This window comes from Tyto alba, unplaced genomic scaffold (assembly GCF_018691265.1).
Source record: "Tyto alba isolate M040663 unplaced genomic scaffold, T.alba_DEE_v4.0 Super-Scaffold_5, whole genome shotgun sequence".
Lineage (NCBI taxonomy): Eukaryota > Metazoa > Chordata > Aves > Strigiformes > Tytonidae > Tyto > Tyto alba.
This window is the reverse complement of record NW_024881326.1, coordinates 3,624,754-3,641,446: the sequence shown is the minus strand read 5'-3', so window position 1 is coordinate 3,641,446 and position 16,693 is coordinate 3,624,754. Positions and strand designations below refer to the sequence as shown.

At 44.1% G+C, this 16,693-nt stretch overlaps 2 protein-coding genes across 2 annotated transcripts in view; both read left to right on the top strand.

Annotated features, from left to right (window-relative positions):
* Positions 1-5,265, top strand: part of LOC104359511 (ALG13 UDP-N-acetylglucosaminyltransferase subunit) — a 30,832-nt gene extending 25,567 nt beyond the window's left edge. The window contains exons 25-27 of the mRNA XM_042807545.1: positions 2,716-2,756; positions 3,574-3,760; positions 4,678-5,265. Coding sequence (XP_042663479.1) covers positions 2,716-2,756; positions 3,574-3,760; positions 4,678-4,937 — 488 coding nt within the window. The 3' untranslated portion in view covers positions 4,938-5,265. The remainder of the gene's footprint in view (positions 1-2,715; positions 2,757-3,573; positions 3,761-4,677) is intronic.
* A 1,499-nt stretch (positions 5,266-6,764) lies between these two features.
* LOC122154855 (putative bifunctional UDP-N-acetylglucosamine transferase and deubiquitinase ALG13) lies at positions 6,765-16,444 on the top strand. The gene is made up of 7 exons (XM_042807544.1): positions 6,765-6,962; positions 7,127-7,240; positions 7,453-7,609; positions 9,113-9,185; positions 13,534-13,574; positions 14,394-14,580; positions 15,497-16,444. The coding sequence occupies exons 1-7, from the start codon at positions 6,892-6,894 to the stop codon at positions 15,754-15,756; spliced, it is 903 nt and encodes a 300-aa protein (XP_042663478.1). The 5' UTR covers positions 6,765-6,891; the 3' UTR covers positions 15,757-16,444.
* Positions 16,445-16,693: the final 249 nt, after the last annotated feature.

The window sequence follows — 16,693 nt, the reverse complement described above, 5'->3', positions numbered from 1 at the left end:
ATGCAGGATTTATGGTGTCACGCTGCTGTAGTATAATCTATATGGCCTTTCAGTTAAGAAATCGAGCAGCTTTGGGTTAGCACAAGGTGAAGTACGTGGGTATAGCTGCCCTGGAGTTGCGTGCACTTTTCTGGATACTTGCAGGCCCGGTGTCTGGATTGGGAGTGTGACTTGTGAGCAGAGTGCAGTCCTGGACTTGGGAGGACAACCTGCCACGTGCCTTGGTGCATTACTTGTTACGCCTGCATTAGTTCCAATTTTCAGAGTCTCTTGGATCTTTTTGCAATGGAGCTTTGGGCTTGAGAAACGTGTTTATTTCCATGGTGAACCTCAGGTGTCCCGGCCTTGCCAGCTCCCTCGTGTTTGAAGGAGCCGTTGATAAAAGACTGCCTGCTAGTACTGTGTTCCAGGGGCTGCAGTAGTGTTCAGGATCGACCAGGGCTTCCCACCAGCACAGTGAAAATTTGATTGTGATTTTTGCCCTCATGCACTGTAGGGTGAGGATGGTATCAGTAGTCCACTGGGTGTTTATGTTTTTGTGCCAGGTTGGTTAACTCTTTTTGGCTTAGCTGTTGCTTTGTAGGGTAGTTGTGTTTTACTGAAGATTGACTTGATTTCTAGGCATCTTAGGGAGGAGTATAAACAAAAACTGGTCTGCTACTGTACTGGCTTCTGTTCCAGCATTCCACAGACGTCAGTATTTCCAGTATCAGTTTGTCACTTCAGTCTCCCAGCTCTTCCTTTGTGCTGTTATCGCTGCTGCTATGAAGCAGCTGTTTCATTCAGCTCTTAGGCTTGTTTTGCATAGATTTGCATAAACAATTGAAGAACGAAATCAGATTTAAATGGGGGGGGGGGGGGGGGGGGGCGGGAAAAGGCAACTTGTTCCAAACGCAGATGCCGTTTCAGCTAGCTGATGAAAAGCTGGCATTTCAGTGAGCTTCTGGGTTATTTTTAATATTGGAGTGAGTGTGGTCAGTGTCACAGCCAAATCACCAGCACATTTGGGAGTCAGCTTACAGCTGTTGGGTGTAAGGAAGGATCTGCGTGCACTTCCTGAAATAGCTGTGTGGATTGTTGTTGCCCTGATGAAATATGCTGAGCAGTGAAAGAGTTGAGGCTTGGCAAGAGCAACAGAGGAAGAGGTCCTCGTGCTTTTCAAGGCTGGGGTTTTCATTTCTGACGCTGTGCCTATCTGCAGCAAGATCAGACACGCGGTATCGTAGCGGAGCAGGGCCTGGAACGTGTGCGCGTGTGGTAGATGGGTGGACAGGGGAGCAGTGTGGAGCCAAGGCCCTGGTCTGGGGGGGAAGTGCTAAGAAGATGGTAGGTATGGTAACGCTGGAGGTGTTTTGAAGTTGAAGGCTGTAGTGGCTTGCTGCTTTTCAGTTGTGTCTCTGCTTTCCCCTTCAGCTCCCGGCAGTGCTATAGCGAAGTCTGCGTGTGTGCACGCACACGCAAACCTACTGCTGTGGAATAGGTTACTTGCTCCTCCTGAGCCTATAAAAGAAATCTGTTGTTGGATCTGAGAAAGCAGCAGTTTTTCTCATGCACAGTTCCAGAACTGCATGGTACGATTAAGCCGTGGGCGCTCTTTTTTTCTTTCAGTGGTCATCTTTAAAGGTTCAAAACACATTCAGTGTTTGTGGACAGCTGGGAATGTGTTTCCAAGTTCAAACCCCTGTTGTTTTTGGAGAGTGGTTTCAAAGTTCCTCCATGCATGTGGGATTGCTTCTCGGTGTATCATGTATTTGCCTGGGAGCAAGTTCTTCAGTACATGGAAGACAGAAGTCAGAGACTACTTTTTGAGAAAGCAGGGAACTGAGCAGCCTTGTGAGGAAGGGGGGAAGGAAGGAATGGATTCTTTATTCCTCCCCCCCCTCCATTTTCTGACCTGATAAACCAACTGAGGGGACCCACAGAGCTAGGTCAGCTGTTCTTAGGATCACTGCATACTTTGTTCCCATTGACGTGTCTCTATTGTCATTGGTCAAGAAAGGTCTAAAGATGGGAGATGCTGGCAGAGTTTACACCGGGCAGAAGCGATATGAAGCTGGAGTGTCTATGAAGCTTCCCGTTGTCTGGCATGCCAGCCCAGTATGGGTATTTGCAATATATGTGCAGTGTATGTATTATGTGTGTACATTGGCAGTGGATTGTCACTGCTGTATGAGAAGGCTCCTCCTGCCTGGCTGCTTGCTTCCAAACACTTTCTCATTTCTGTAGTGAGGAAGGGAGGGAGTGCTTTTTGTGGTCAACTTAATTTAGGAGTTCTTAATCAAATTCTTACTTGATAAAATACTTCTTTTCTCTAAACACCCAGCCTTAATAGGAAGGCAGAATTGCTTGGGGCCTAATTGCTTAGACAGTGGAGACTTGTAACCACACTGACAATTATCACTTGAGCGATCAAGATGAATAAACCAACATTACAGCCAGTGTAATAGTTGAAGCTTGCTAATAAGTTGGTCGGACAAATGCTCTAATGTTGTTCAAATATCTAATTGGATTAACATAAAAAACTAAACTAGCTTTAACAACTGTTTCTATTCAAGATATATTCTTTACCCTCAAAGCTTTAAAGAAAATGCAGTGCTAAAATACTCTCATTCATTAATAAGTAACTGAAAAGAAAATGCTATTAGTATGTGTAAATTTCTTTTGCTTCTCAGTTTATACTCTTTTGCTCTTTAATGTCATATCCTTTAATTTCAGATACAAAAGTCTTGCGGTATTATTTTAATCTGGGATTGCAAGTAAGTGCTTTTAAAATGAGTAAACTGCCTGTAAAAAGTGCTGTTTTTCTTGACAAAAGTACTGATGGATTTAAGACTTTCGAGTGTGCTAAATGCGCATCCTGTGCCCTTGACTGTTAATACATACAGGCTTGCTTGGTGGAGGTGAAGGTATAGCTCAGGAAGGGAAGTTCTAACTTAACATGTGAAGCACACTAGTATGTCTGTTTGGTTGTTTTTCTTTGACTTGTGGTGGTGGTTTTTTGGTTTTGCTTTTGTTTCTGAGGAGGATAGTGGATAAATATTGTTCTCTCTGTGAAGGTAAGGGGAGGCATCTGCACCATTCTTAAGAAAATTTGTGTACTTTGACATTAAAGGCCATTTAGAGATGTGTGGCTTGAGGCTTCTAGGACTTTACATCTGTGTTCAGACTGGTTAGCACCATCTCTGTGTTCTGGGAGTCCTTGCTCAGCTGACGAGTTGTCCCTGCACCAGCAGTCATAGGCACTGTCTGTGCTGTTGCTCAGGGAAGCACAAGAAGTCACAACAGCTTCAGCTGAAGAAATAGGAGAAATTTCTTTGAATATGACAAAGTTGATAGGTAGGAATCTTCTTTCTCTGTGAAGGTTTCTGACACGACAGCAGTGTTGCCACAGGTATTGTATCTTTTCCAGTAGGCTGTAGGGGTTTTCTTGGTGTGTGTAGTATCTTAAGGGACTAGGTAGCTAGAAACGCACTTCTTCCAAACTTTAGACGTGAAATGAGTAGTAATTTGAAGGAGGGATGGGAAGAGTATGTGGTTATACGCATGACCTTGTATTTTTGTCTTTTCTCAAAGTATTATCATCAGAGCTATTGGCCTTCCATGGTGTATGTACAGCCAGTGCTGCCACCATCGCCTGTGGAAGTTTATCCAGCCTATCCTGATCCAGCTCCTGTCCTAGACCAGTCGGTACCTCAGGTCTACACTGATGCTGGGCGAACTGACGTCCACCAGGTTCCCTTGGTGGAAGCCCCTGCCAACGGTTAGTACTGGAGTGTAAGACCACATACACGACTAATGGGAGGTGAGGGAGCAGGTTTTCAGTGTGACTGCTCCACCATCTGTGAAGGAATCTCTTTGTTTACCGAGATGCAAATAGTCATGTTATGAAAGCAGAACGCCTGCTTAAAGACAGCAAAGGAGACAACTGAGTTTGGGCAAGCACTGAGATTCAGTTCTTCAACTCCATGGGAATTTTTCAGAGGAAGATGTTACAAACCTTAATTTTAGGCTTAGCAAGCTGATCTGTTGTCTCTTGCATAGTCCGTGTTGCTAGCCGTGTCTCTTGCTGTGCATAAAATTTACAGCAAAACTTAATTTCAGCTAGCAGCTTTGTAACAAGCTTGTAGATACACTTGGCAGTAAATAGGGGGGATGGTATTAAATGAGGAAAAGGATGTTAAAAGGTCAGATGCCTAGCTCATTAAAATCTATGGAACATGGCAGGAGCGCATCATAACAGTGCTGTTGCTCAGAGCTATACAGGCTTATTGCTCAGCCGATGCTTCAGCCTGCTCAGCTCGGGTGGTGGTTCTGCATAGATCAGTGTCAGAGATCACCCAGGGGAAGAATGTATTAGCTCTCCACCTGAGTGGCTCTTGAAGAAAAAGCTGCCAATCCTTGGCAGGATGCTGCTAAGCAATTCTTGAACAGGGTTTAGTGAGAAGATGAGCAAGTTGTCCTCTAGTCTAACTTAGGACCCAACATTATTTGGCACCCTCCGTTAGGAGCGATATATATGGGCATAAAATTGTCACCTGAGTGTATTTTCTCTCTTGGCTGCCAAAATAATGCTGTGTTCATGGTAATGAAGGTCTGCATAAAAAGGCCATAGGTACGGTAAAACACGGTAAGCATGTGTATTTTGTTAATCCTCTTTTTTTTTTTTTTTTGTTTAAGGTAACTTTCAAAATGCAGAGCCTCCACCGGTGTCCTACGGGCCAGTATATTACCCAGTCATGTCGGACCCCTTCAGCCAGCAACCTCTTCCTGGGTTTGATTCTTTAGTACCTGCCTATCGCTATGTTAGTACCTGGCATCCTGTAAATCCACCCTATGGAAATTCTCCTCAAATTGCGAATGCTGTAAGTTCTGGACCAGTGCACCAAGTCAGCTATATTGCCTCACCTAACCCTCATGACGTGCCTCAAGGAATGTAAACCTGGGAGCTGTAAGGTCACTTCTTTCCCTTGGTTTCTCTTGTTTCTTGTTTGTCAACTCTACGTAAATACTGTTTCGTAAATGTTATCGTGTCTTAGTGGGCTGTGTCAGTTGATTAAACTGCATTCAAATTTCACTTTTCTCTTCGCATTTATGCTTGTGATAGTTGACTTGACAAGGTGTTTTAGTCAATTACACAGAAAGCATAGGGAGAGTATATTCAAACTATAGTGGAGGGAACACAAAGCTTGAATTTGACTACATAAAGTATGTCTAAAACCATACTATCATCAGAGGAAGTATGCATAATCTAATTCTGAGGGGTTGCACTGCAACACTCAGACACCTGCTTCTTGTTTAAGCAATGAAATAGGCTTCCATTAGAATTACAGATAAAAATTGGGCATAGGGTTATTAGAGGATGAAAATGGTTAAAATAGGTTGGCTTTCTCAGATTTCGCAAAACAAAACTTTACCATTAGTGATCACTACTAATAGCTGTTTTTTGTCTAACTTCATTCTGCACAGGCTTCATTACTCTTCAAAGTGTAAGAATGCTGTTTTCATCTGTTGTATATTGCTGTATGTTTGTAAGATTTGTTTTGTGAAAGCTGTTGCACAAATGGTGGTAGTCTTGGTGTTTAATTTGCACTGACAGTACAAAATAAAGCATTGAACACAGGAAAATGAGTGGTCGTTTATCACTGGCAGGTTATGTTCCTGACAATTAGTCATCCAACAGCCTGGACCGAAGAAATGTAGTTTTCTTGTGTGGGATAAAGCTGCTCCAGCCTTCAGTGAGAAAGCAGCAAAAGCTTTCAGTGTGAGAATGAAGCACAGTGGAAAGCTCTAGCTATGTTTTTGGTGATCAGTTTAGGAGGAAAGCATTGGGCACATGAACTGCAGTTCCTTCAGAAGACTGAGCGCGCAGGCTCTGTCCTTGATAGCAACTTGCACTGTACATGCAAAATCATCAAGAAGTGGGTGCGAGTAGGGCCCTGCCCACAGCCCTCTGTGGTCCTGGTGACACAGCCCTGTCCTGGGGCCACAAACGAGGGCACAGGTGCAGGTTATGCCGGCTCAGTGCAGGAGACCCTAAAAACCACATAACACACTTTGTTAAAAAAATCTTTACTACTTTGTAGAGGCAGTCTACTGAATACTCTGACTCTTTTCCAGGTGATGGTGAACTCTGCAGCAATCTCAATCTCAGCAGGTGTTTATGCTGCTCCAGCTACAGGCTTCTCCTCACATTCTGCTGCCTCCACTCCAGCCAGTGTCACAACAGCAGTTTCCTCACAAACAGCAGTTCAGCCAGTCATAGTATCTCCCCTTTCTATAGGGAGGCCAGGTAGAGTGTACATACAGTGGCTATGGACTTGGATGTCTGAGTTCTTGGTTACATCTTCCCCTCCCATTTTTATTTTTTTCCTACCTCTCCAAGACAAATGTTAAAAGGCTTTTAAACCGAAGTATCACTTGCTTTGTCTTAAAATGACATAACAGTAGTTGTAACTCTGTTACTGGCTTCTTGCTTTCATGTTTTGAATGGGACAGTTTCCCCCTGAATTTGCAGGTTTCTGCTTTGGGTTGTCACCTTTACACATCAATGCCACGCATTTTTCTAGAAAGATCATTTCAGAAGTCAGAGGTACAAGGGAGCTGCCTTGTCCCCCTGTTTCCTAAAGTTAATTTTCCTCTTGAGACACAGGTAAGGGCTGTAAAAGAAAACTTGGGTTTTAAGCTTGCTTGTCCTCGCGGTAGCATCATTCAGCTTGTCCTGATGTGTAGTGGTCAGTCTGAAGCAGAAATGCTCTGGGTATGAACTGGATTTCAGTTTTGCTTGCCAGTGTTGCCACTTTGTCAGGTATCACATTCAGTTATTTCTACCTTATTTTTGGTAGCGGTGAGGGGGACATTCCTCCAGTTTACTGCTCACAGGGTGGTGGAAACATGGCACCTTATGAACCCTATCATCCTCAGAATCCTCCTCAGAGGCATAACCGTGGATTTGGGATGCCAAGGTAGGAAGCCTTGAAAACCTGTCTGAGATCACCACTCGTTTTCTCCTAACTAGTCTGCAGCGAGAATGAATAGAGAGTTTGTGCTATTTAATAGGTAAAACTACAACTGAGTTCCATCTGAGAGTCACTTCCTGGTAATTGCACCTTTTACCCTTTAAACTTAGGGGATCTGCCCGATTTATAAACAGGCACAACATGGTTGGCCCTCAGATAGCTTTCTACCCCAGTCCAGGAAAGAGATGCTATCAGAGCTATGACAATTTCTCCTTCAGGTCCTGGTAAGTGACTATGAACCTCTTTACGAAACGTTGCTGTGAAAGAGTTGGGGAGGACGGTGGTGTGTGGAGGGCTGAGTTGGCTGTTCGTGGCACAGCCTGGAACAATGGGTTTGTTGTGCCTCTCCAAAAAGAACAGAGTTAAAATGGAGCAATGAAACGAAGGTGAAACTCCAGACAGTGGTGATTCTTAACGTCCTTTCTTGTTTTTCAAGCTCGTACAGCCGTAGCCACCGTCAGATGCAGTGTGTCAATAAGGAATGTCAGTATGGGTTTGTACCAGGGAATGGCGAGGAGCCTCAGGGGCCAGAAGAAAGGATAATTTTCTATGAAATTGAAGGAGAGGATGCTGCTGCTTTTCCTACTTTACCAGTAAGTTATGAACAAAGGGTAGATTAAATCCTTTCAGGTGGGGGTGGGCGGAGCGGGATGGGAAGCTCTGTAGATGCACAGCACTGCTTTACCTAAATGTACAGCAGCTTTTGTTTTGGTTTGTTTTTTTCTTGGAATAATGTTCAGCAGTAAACATGTTTCTTTGAGGAGGGAAAGCTGTAATGAGTCTAGATCCAGTAAAACCAGCTTAAAACCTCCATTTTTCTAACTGTTGCCCTTCTTTCTCCCTCCCCTCGCTAGCAGCACTCATTTTCTCTTCAGTATATTTTTGTAAAAGTAGGGTCATGTTTCTTCTTTCTATTGGCATTTGAAAACAAAACTGAAAATATCCCTTCCTACTGTGTATGTCTGTCTAGCTCTAAATAATGTGGGAGTAAAGCTTTTTCACTTGTTTGCCACACTGTAACGTATGGTTTGTGTAACTGGACTCAGAAACTGTATAGTGATAGCCTGGATCGCTCCTATGAATTTGTAGTTGTGAAGTTTTGGGCTAGCATGTTGTTCCTGAAATAGTTTCTTTTGCTACAGAAACAGGAGAAAATTCCAAGTCTAGACTTCTCATTAAACAGTCTTTCTGTTGGGTTGTAGATAAAGTGGCACGCTGTAGTACCTAACAGAATACCTATAGTGAGTGGAAATGGCGCTCTGCAGCTCACAGCGAATGAGTAATAATATTATGGATGCTTATGCTAAAAATGTTTTCATTCCCAGTTCTGAATAGGAAGGTCATTTCTGACTCAAATGCGTGATTACTGCAGCTTTAGATAGCCTCCTAAAGAAATGAATACGAAGGGCGAGGGTGCTTGGCCTAAATCATGCTGGTTCTTGGCGGGGAAATCATTGTCGTGATAACTGATTGAAAAAGAATAAAATCTGTGTGTTTGTAAAGCTGTGCTGTTGCACAGTTTAGTGGGATATCGTGTTGCTTTCCTGTGGGACTGCAAGATGTCATTCTGTGGTATCTTACACCAGAGGTAAAGCGTAGGGTCACTTTGTCCTTTGGGTGCGTGGCCTTTTTGTGTACTGTCATCAGTTGTGACAGCGTTTAAGGTCCGTTTCAGCTATTAAACAACGAGGTGCGAAACCCAACGTGATACCGACCAGCAGAGGAGCTCAGAAGCAGCCTCCAGCTTTATCAGCTGAATGTGGACTTCATTTTGAAAGTGGTGATCTTTAGTCGACTTGCTCCTTACGATTTAAGAGAATCGGCGTACCATGGAAGGTTGTGTCAGACAGCCAAGCTTGGCGAGCTGTGCAACAGGCATATACGACTTGTTTTTTCCTTTGTTATCAGTTTCTCCCCTCGTTCTGCCATGTTTATGTCTGCCAAGGCATAAACAGAGCCTGTAATTAATTCACAGAGCTTTGTTTAATAACCCAAAGATCAAGCTGCCTGCTGTCCTTACCGCAAGCCGAGTGCCTGTTGGCTGCGGGGATAACAGTAGTGCTTGCTGTTACGCTCTGTAACTTGTTTTTCTCCAGGTGGAGAATGCCGTGAGGCCCAAGCGTGCCACTGTTGCATCAGTGCAGACATCTCAAGAAGCAGATAGAAGCGGTCTGTGATACGCAGTGTCTTGTCTTTACCAGCTAAGGATTGTTGGCTGCGTGTAGTTTTGGAGAGCAGTAGAAGATGCTGTGCCCTGCGCGTGTCCCCTTGCTCAGTCTTTTGACAGTGCATTGGGTCAGGGCACTGCACTGAGGGTTAAAAACTGAGAAGGGCTGTAAAAGAAGAGTTGGTTGTTCAGCCCGCTTGTCCTCTCGACAGGAGGATTCAGCTTTTCCTAACGTGTAGTGTTCAGACTGGATCAGAGCTGCTCTGGATGGGAGTTGGAGGTCTGTTCAGGTTACCTGTGCTGCCAGTGTGTCACGTACAACAGCTTCAGGTCTTTCTGCCTTCTCTGGCAGGCGGCATGGGGAGGAAGCTATTTGGGCAGTAGCGAGGCCAAGCTGGAGGTAAGCTGTAGCCTACTCTGAAGAGCAGCAGTGCAAAGCTGGCCGGCTGTTTACGTTTTTGTTGTTCTGGTGCTGGCTGTATGTCTGCTCGTTGGTTGAGGTACAGAGGCTTTTTAAATATTCCCCCCCATACACTGGATATGTTGTAAGTACTTGCAGCGTAGCCCACTTCTAATAGCTGTCGGTAGATACAGCGGGTAATGGGCTTTTGTCAGACTTGCTGCCTTTAGTTCAGTTTCCTGAATCTGCCGTGTTCTCTGTTGGTGTAGAGAGTAGCTTTTCATTCAGGGGTGTGCGAGGGGAAGAAGTGGCTGCATGTATGTACGTAGGCTCTGTGAAATCCAAGCGTTTCTTTTCACGCAGTTTTGAAAAGTGCAGTTTCACTATAACTGTCTGGCTTGATTTCCTCCCTGCCACCCACCCCCAAAATACCACCATCCCTGTAACTGCCTGTATTTCGGGTATACGGCAGTTGCAGCTTTTATGGCATCGGTAGGTAAACCTTTGTCTGTTATTCCAAAACATATTACTTGAAGATGGAGCATAAAATGTTTTAGTGATGCAAATTGTTTTCACGCTTGATTCAACACACTGCCATCGAATGTAGCTCCGTTGTCCCTGTGTGGGTTTTCCCCTCAGTGTACTAATCTGTGAAGGCTGATTTCAGATGAGAGAGCGAGCTACTCATGTAATCTACAGCTGAGGGAGCTACACGTGGTAGGCTGCAGAAGAACCTTGGGCTGAAACGCTATGGATTCCTTCAGTTGCATTTACCACATAACGTGCTTGTCTTGTCGGAAGTTGATCTGGAAAAAGGCAGGTTCCAGAAGCCTGTGGTGTGGCTGCTCAAAGGCCTCTGGCTTTCACACAGGTACTGCTAATGTGCTCTGCAGTACCTCTGCTCTCTTGCAGGTCTCTCAATTCCTGGTTTTGTTAATCTTGACTCTTAAGCGGATTTCCTCTTCCCCACTGCAGTAGTATTGCCCTAGATGATCCTCTGCACACATCGGAGGTGATGGTTTTCTGCGTTAGTGGAAAGTCCTCGAATGAAATTTTGAGCACTTGGGCAAATTGGGTGTGAAGTGTACTGTCGAGAATCTGGTGTGGATGGGGATTAATAACCTCTTTGGACCCTGCCTGTAGCTCCTCAGCTGAGTCGCTCCACGTGAGATTGGCTGTGTCCTTCTGGGCATAGTCTCTATATGTTTTTTTTAAAGGAACTCAGTGTTGATGTTTAATAAGGAATTGCATGCAGGATTTATGGTGTCACGCTGCTGTAGTATAATCTATATGGCCTTTCAGTTAAGAAATCGAGCAGCTTTGGGTTAGCGCAAGGTGAAGTACGTGGGTATAGCTGCCCTGGAGTTGCGTGCACTTTTCTGGATACTTGCAGGCCTGGTGTCTGGATTGGGAGTGTGACTTGTGAGCAGAGTGCAGTCCTGGACTTGGGAGGACAACCTGCCACGTGCCTTGGTGCATTACTTGTTACGCCTGCATTAGTTCCAATTTTCAGAGTCTCTTGGATCTTTTTGCAATGGAGCTTTGGGCTTGAGAAACGTGTTTATTTCCATGGTGAACCTCAGGTGTCCCGGCCTTGCCAGCTCCCTTGTGTTTGAAGGAGCCGTTGATAAAAGACTGCCTGCTAGTACTGTGTTCCAGGGGCTGCAGTAGTGTTCAGGATCGACCAGGGCTTCCCACCAGCACAGTGAAAATTTGATTGTGATTTTTGCCCTCATGCACTGTAGGGTGAGGATGGTATCAGTAGTCCACCGGGTGTTTATGTTTTTGTGCCAGGTTGGTTAACTCTTTTTGGCTTAGCTGTTGCTTTGTAGGGTAGTTGTGTTTTACTGAAGATTGACTTGATTTCTAGGCATCTTAGGGAGGAGTATAAACAAAAACTGGTCTGCTACTGTACTGGCTTCTGTTCCAGCATTCCACAGACGTCAGTATTTCCAGTATCAGTTTGTCACTTCAGTCTCCCAGCTCTTCCTTTGTGCTGTTATCGCTGCTGCTATGAAGCAGCTGTTTCATTCAGCTCTTAGGCTTGTTTTGCATAGATTTGCATAAACAATTGAAGAACGAAATCAGATTTAAATGGGGGGGGGGGGGGCGGGAAAAGGCAACTTGTTCCAAACGCAGATGCCGTTTCAGCTAGCTGATGAAAAGCTGGCATTTCAGTGAGCTTCTGGGTTATTTTTAATATTGGAGTGAGTGTGGTCAGTGTCACAGCCAAATCACCAGCACATTTGGGAGTCAGCTTACAGCTGTTGGGTGTAAGGAAGGATCTGCGTGCACTTCCTGAAATAGCTGTGTGGATTGTTGTTGCCCTGATGAAATATGCTGAGCAGTGAAAGAGTTGAGGCTTGGCAAGAGCAACAGAGGAAGAGGTCCTCGTGCTTTTCAAGGCTGGGGTTTTCATTTCTGACGCTGTGCCTATCTGCAGCAAGATCAGACACGCGGTATCGTAGCGGAGCAGGGCCTGGAACGTGTGCGCGTGTGGTAGATGGGTGGACAGAGGAGCAGTGTGGAGCCAAGGCCCTGGTCTGGGGGGGAAGTGCTAAGAAGATGGTAGGTATGGTAACGCTGGAGGTGTTTTGAAGTTGAAGGCTGTAGTGGCTTGCTGCTTTTCAGTTGTGTCTCTGCTTTCCCCTTCAGCTCCCGGCAGTGCTATAGCGAAGTCTGCGTGTGTGCACGCACACGCAAACCTACTGCTGTGGAATAGGTTACTTGCTCCTCCTGAGCCTATAAAAGAAATCTGTTGTTGGATCTGAGAAAGCAGCAGTTTTTCTCATGCACAGTTCCAGAACTGCATGGTATGATTAAGCCGTGGGCGCTCTTTTTTTCTTTCAGTGGTCATCTTTAAAGGTTCAAAACACATTCAGTGTTTGTGGACAGCTGGGAATGTGTTTCCAAGTTCAAACCCCTGTTGTTTTTGGAGAGTGGTTTCAAAGTTCCTCCATGCATGTGGGATTGCTTCTCGGTGTATCATGTATTTGCCTGGGAGCAAGTTCTTCAGTACATGGAAGACTACTTTTTGAGAAAGCAGGGAACTGAGCAGCCTTGTGAGGAAGGGGGGAAGGAAGGAATGGATTCTTTATTCCTCCCCCCCCTCCATTTTCTGACCTGATAAACCAATTGAGGGGACCCACAGAGCTAGGTCAGCTGTTCTTAGGATCACTGCATACTTTGTTCCCATTGACGTGTCTCTATTGTCATTGGTCAAGAAAGGTCTAAAGATGGGAGATGCTGGCAGAGGCAGAGTTTACACCGGGCAGAAGCGATATGAAGCTGGAGTGTCTATGAAGCTTCCCGTTGTCTGGCATGCCAGCCCAGTATGGGTATTTGCAATATATGTGCAGTGTATGTATTATGTGTGTACATTGGCAGTGGATTGTCACTGCTGTATGAGAAGGCTCCTCCTGCCTGGCTGCTTGCTTCCAAACACTTTCTCATTTCTGTAGTGAGGAAGGGAGGGAGTGCTTTTTGTGGTCAACTTAATTTAGGAGTTCTTAATCAAATTCTTACTTGATAAAATACTTCTTTTCTCTAAACACCCAGCCTTAATAGGAAGGCAGAATTGCTTGGGGCCTAATTGCTTAGACAGTGGAGACTTGTAACCACACTGACAATTATCACTTGAGCGATCAAGATGAATAAACCAACATTACAGCCAGTGTAATAGTTGAAGCTTGCTAATAAGTTGGTCGGACAAATGCTCTAATGTTGTTCAAATATCTAATTGGATTAACATAAAAAACTAAACTAGCTTTAACAACTGTTTCTATTCAAGATATATTCTTTACCCTCAAAGCTTTAAAGAAAATGCAGTGCTAAAATACTCTCATTCATTAATAAGTAACTGAAAAGAAAATGCTATTAGTATGTGTAAATTTCTTTTGCTTCTCAGTTTATACTCTTTTGCTCTTTAATGTCATATCCTTTAATTTCAGATACAAAAGTCTTGCGGTATTATTTTAATCTGGGATTGCAAGTAAGTGCTTTTAAAATGAGTAAACTGCCTGTAAAAAGTGCTGTTTTTCTTGACAAAAGTACTGATGGATTTAAGACTTCCGAGTGTGCTAAATGCGCATCCTGTGCCCTTGACTGTTAATACATACAGGCTTGCTTGGTGGAGGTGAAGGTATAGCTCAGGAAGGGAAGTTCTAACTTAAAATGTGAAGCACACTAGTATGTCTGTTTAGTTGTTTTTCTTTGACTTGTGGTGGTGGTTTTTTGGTTTTGCTTTTGTTTCTGAGGAGGGTAGTGGATAAATATTGTTCTCTCTGTGAAGGTAAGGGGAGGCATCTGCACCATTCTTAAGAAAATTTGTGTACTTTGACATTAAAGGCCATTTAGAGATGTGTGGCTTGAGGCTTCTAGGACTTTACATCTGTGTTCAGACTGGTTAGCACCATCTCTCTGTGTTCTGGGAGTCCTTGCTCAGCTGACGAGTTGTCCCTGCACCAGCAGTCATAGGCACTGTCTGTGCTGTTGCTCAGGGAAGCACAAGAAGTCACAACAGCTTCAGCTGAAGAAATAGGAGAAATTTCTTTGAATATGACAAAGTTGATAGGTAGGAATCTTCTTTCTCTGTGAAGGTTTCTGACACGACAGCAGTGTTGCCACAGGTATTGTATCTTTTCCAGTAGGCTGTAGGGGTTTTCTTGGTGTGTGTAGTATCTTAAGGGACTAGGTAGCTAGAAACGCACTTCTTCCAAACTTTAGACGTGAAATGAGTAGTAATTTGAAGGAGGGATGGGAAGAGTATGTGGTTATACGCATGACCTTGTATTTTTGTCTTTTCTCAAAGTATTATCATCAGAGCTATTGGCCTTCCATGGTGTATGTACAGCCAGTGCTGCCACCATCGCCTGTGGAAGTTTATCCAGCCTATCCTGATCCAGCTCCTGTCCTAGACCAGTCGGTACCTCAGGTCTACACTGATGCTGGGCGAACTGACGTCCACCAGGTTCCCTTGGTGGAAGCCCCTGCCAACGGTTAGTACTGGAGTGTAAGACCACATACATGACTAATGGGAGGTGAGGGAGCAGGTTTTCAGTGTGACTGCTCCACCATCTGTGAAGGAATCTCTTTGTTTACCGAGATGCAAATAGTCATGTTATGAAAGCAGAACGCCTGCTTAAAGACAGCAAAGGAGACAACTGAGTTTGGGCAAGCACTGAGATTCAGTTCTTCAACTCCATGGGAATTTTTCAGAGGAAGATGTTACAAACCTTAATTTTAGGCTTAGCAAGCTGATCTGTTGTCTCTTGCATAGTCCGTGTTGCTAGCCGTGTCTCTTGCTGTGCATAAAATTTACAGCAAAACTTAGTTTCAGCTAGCAGCTTTGTAACAAGCTTGTAGATACACTTGGCAGTAAATAGGGGGGATGGTATTAAATGAGGAAAATGATGTTAAAAGGTCAGATGCCTAGCTCATTAAAATCTATGGAACATGGCAGGAGCGCATCATAACAGTGCTGTTGCTCAGAGCTATACAGGCTTATTGCTCAGCCGATGCTTCAGCCTGCTCAGCTCGGGTGGTGGTTCTGCATAGATCAGTGTCAGAGATCACCCAGGGGAAGAATGTATTAGCTCTCCACCTGAGTGGCTCTTGAAGAAAAAGCTGCCAATCCTTGGCAGGATGCTGCTAAGCAATTCTTGAACAGGGTTTAGTGAGAAGATGAGCAAGTTGTCCTCTAGTCTAACTTAGGACCCAACATTATTTGGCACCCTCCGTTAGGAGCGATATATATGGGCATAAAATTGTCACCTGAGTGTATTTTCTCTCTTGGCCGCCAAAATAATGCTGTGTTCATGGTAATGAAGGTCTGCATAAAAAGGCCATAGGTACGGTAAAACACGGTAAGCATGTGTATTTTGTTAATCCTCTTTTTTTTTTTGTTTGTTTAAGGTAACTTTCAAAATGCAGAGCCTCCACCGGTGTCCTACGGGCCAGTATATTACCCAGTCATGTCGGACCCCTTCAGCCAGCAACCTCTTCCTGGGTTTGATTCTTTAGTACCTGCCTATCGCTATGTTAGTACCTGGCATCCTGTAAATCCACCCTATGGAAATTCTCCTCAAATTGCGAATGCTGTAAGTTCTGGACCAGTGCACCAAGTCAGCTATATTGCCTCACCTAACCCTCATGACGTGCCTCAAGGAATGTAAACCTGGGAGCTGTAAGGTCACTTCTTTCCCTTGGTTTCTCTTGTTTCTTGTTTGTCAACTCTACGTAAATACTGTTTCGTAAATGTTATCGTGTCTTAGTGGGCTGTGTCAGTTGATTAAACTGCATTCAAATTTCACTTTTCTCTTCGCATTTATGCTTGTGATAGTTGACTTGACAAGGTGTTTTAGTCAATTACACAGAAAGCATAGGGAGAGTATATTCAAACTATAGTGGAGGGAACACAAAGCTTGAATTTGACTACATAAAGTATGTCTAAAACCATACTATCATCAGAGGAAGTATGCATAATCTAATTCTGAGGGGTTGCACTGCAACACTCAGACACCTGCTTCTTGTTTAAGTAATGAAATAGGCTTCCATTAGAATTACAGATAAAAATTGGGCATAGGGTTATTAGAGGATGAAAATGGTTAAAATAGGTTGGCTTTCTCAGATTTCGCAAAACAAAACTTTACCATTAGTGATCACTACTAATAGCTGTTTTTTGTCTAACTTCATTCTGCACAGGCTTCATTACTCTTCAAAGTGTAAGAATGCTGTTTTCATCTGTTGTATATTGCTGTACGTTTGTAAGATTTGTTTTGTGAAAGCTGTTGCACAAATGGTGGTAGTCTTGGTGTTTAATTTGCACTGACAGTACAAAATAAAGCATTGAACACAGGAAAATGAGTGGTCGTTTATCACTGGCAGGTTATGTTCCTGACAATTAGTCATCCAACAGCCTGGACCGAAGAAATGTAGTTTTCTTGTGTGGGATAAAGCTGCTCCAGCCTTCAGTGAGAAAGCAGCAAAAGCTTTCAGTGTGAGAATGAAGCACAGTGGAAAGCTCTAGCTGTGTTTTTGGTGATCAGTTTAGGAGGAAAGCATTGGGCACATGAACTGCAGTTCTTTCAGAGGACTGAGTGCACAGGCTCT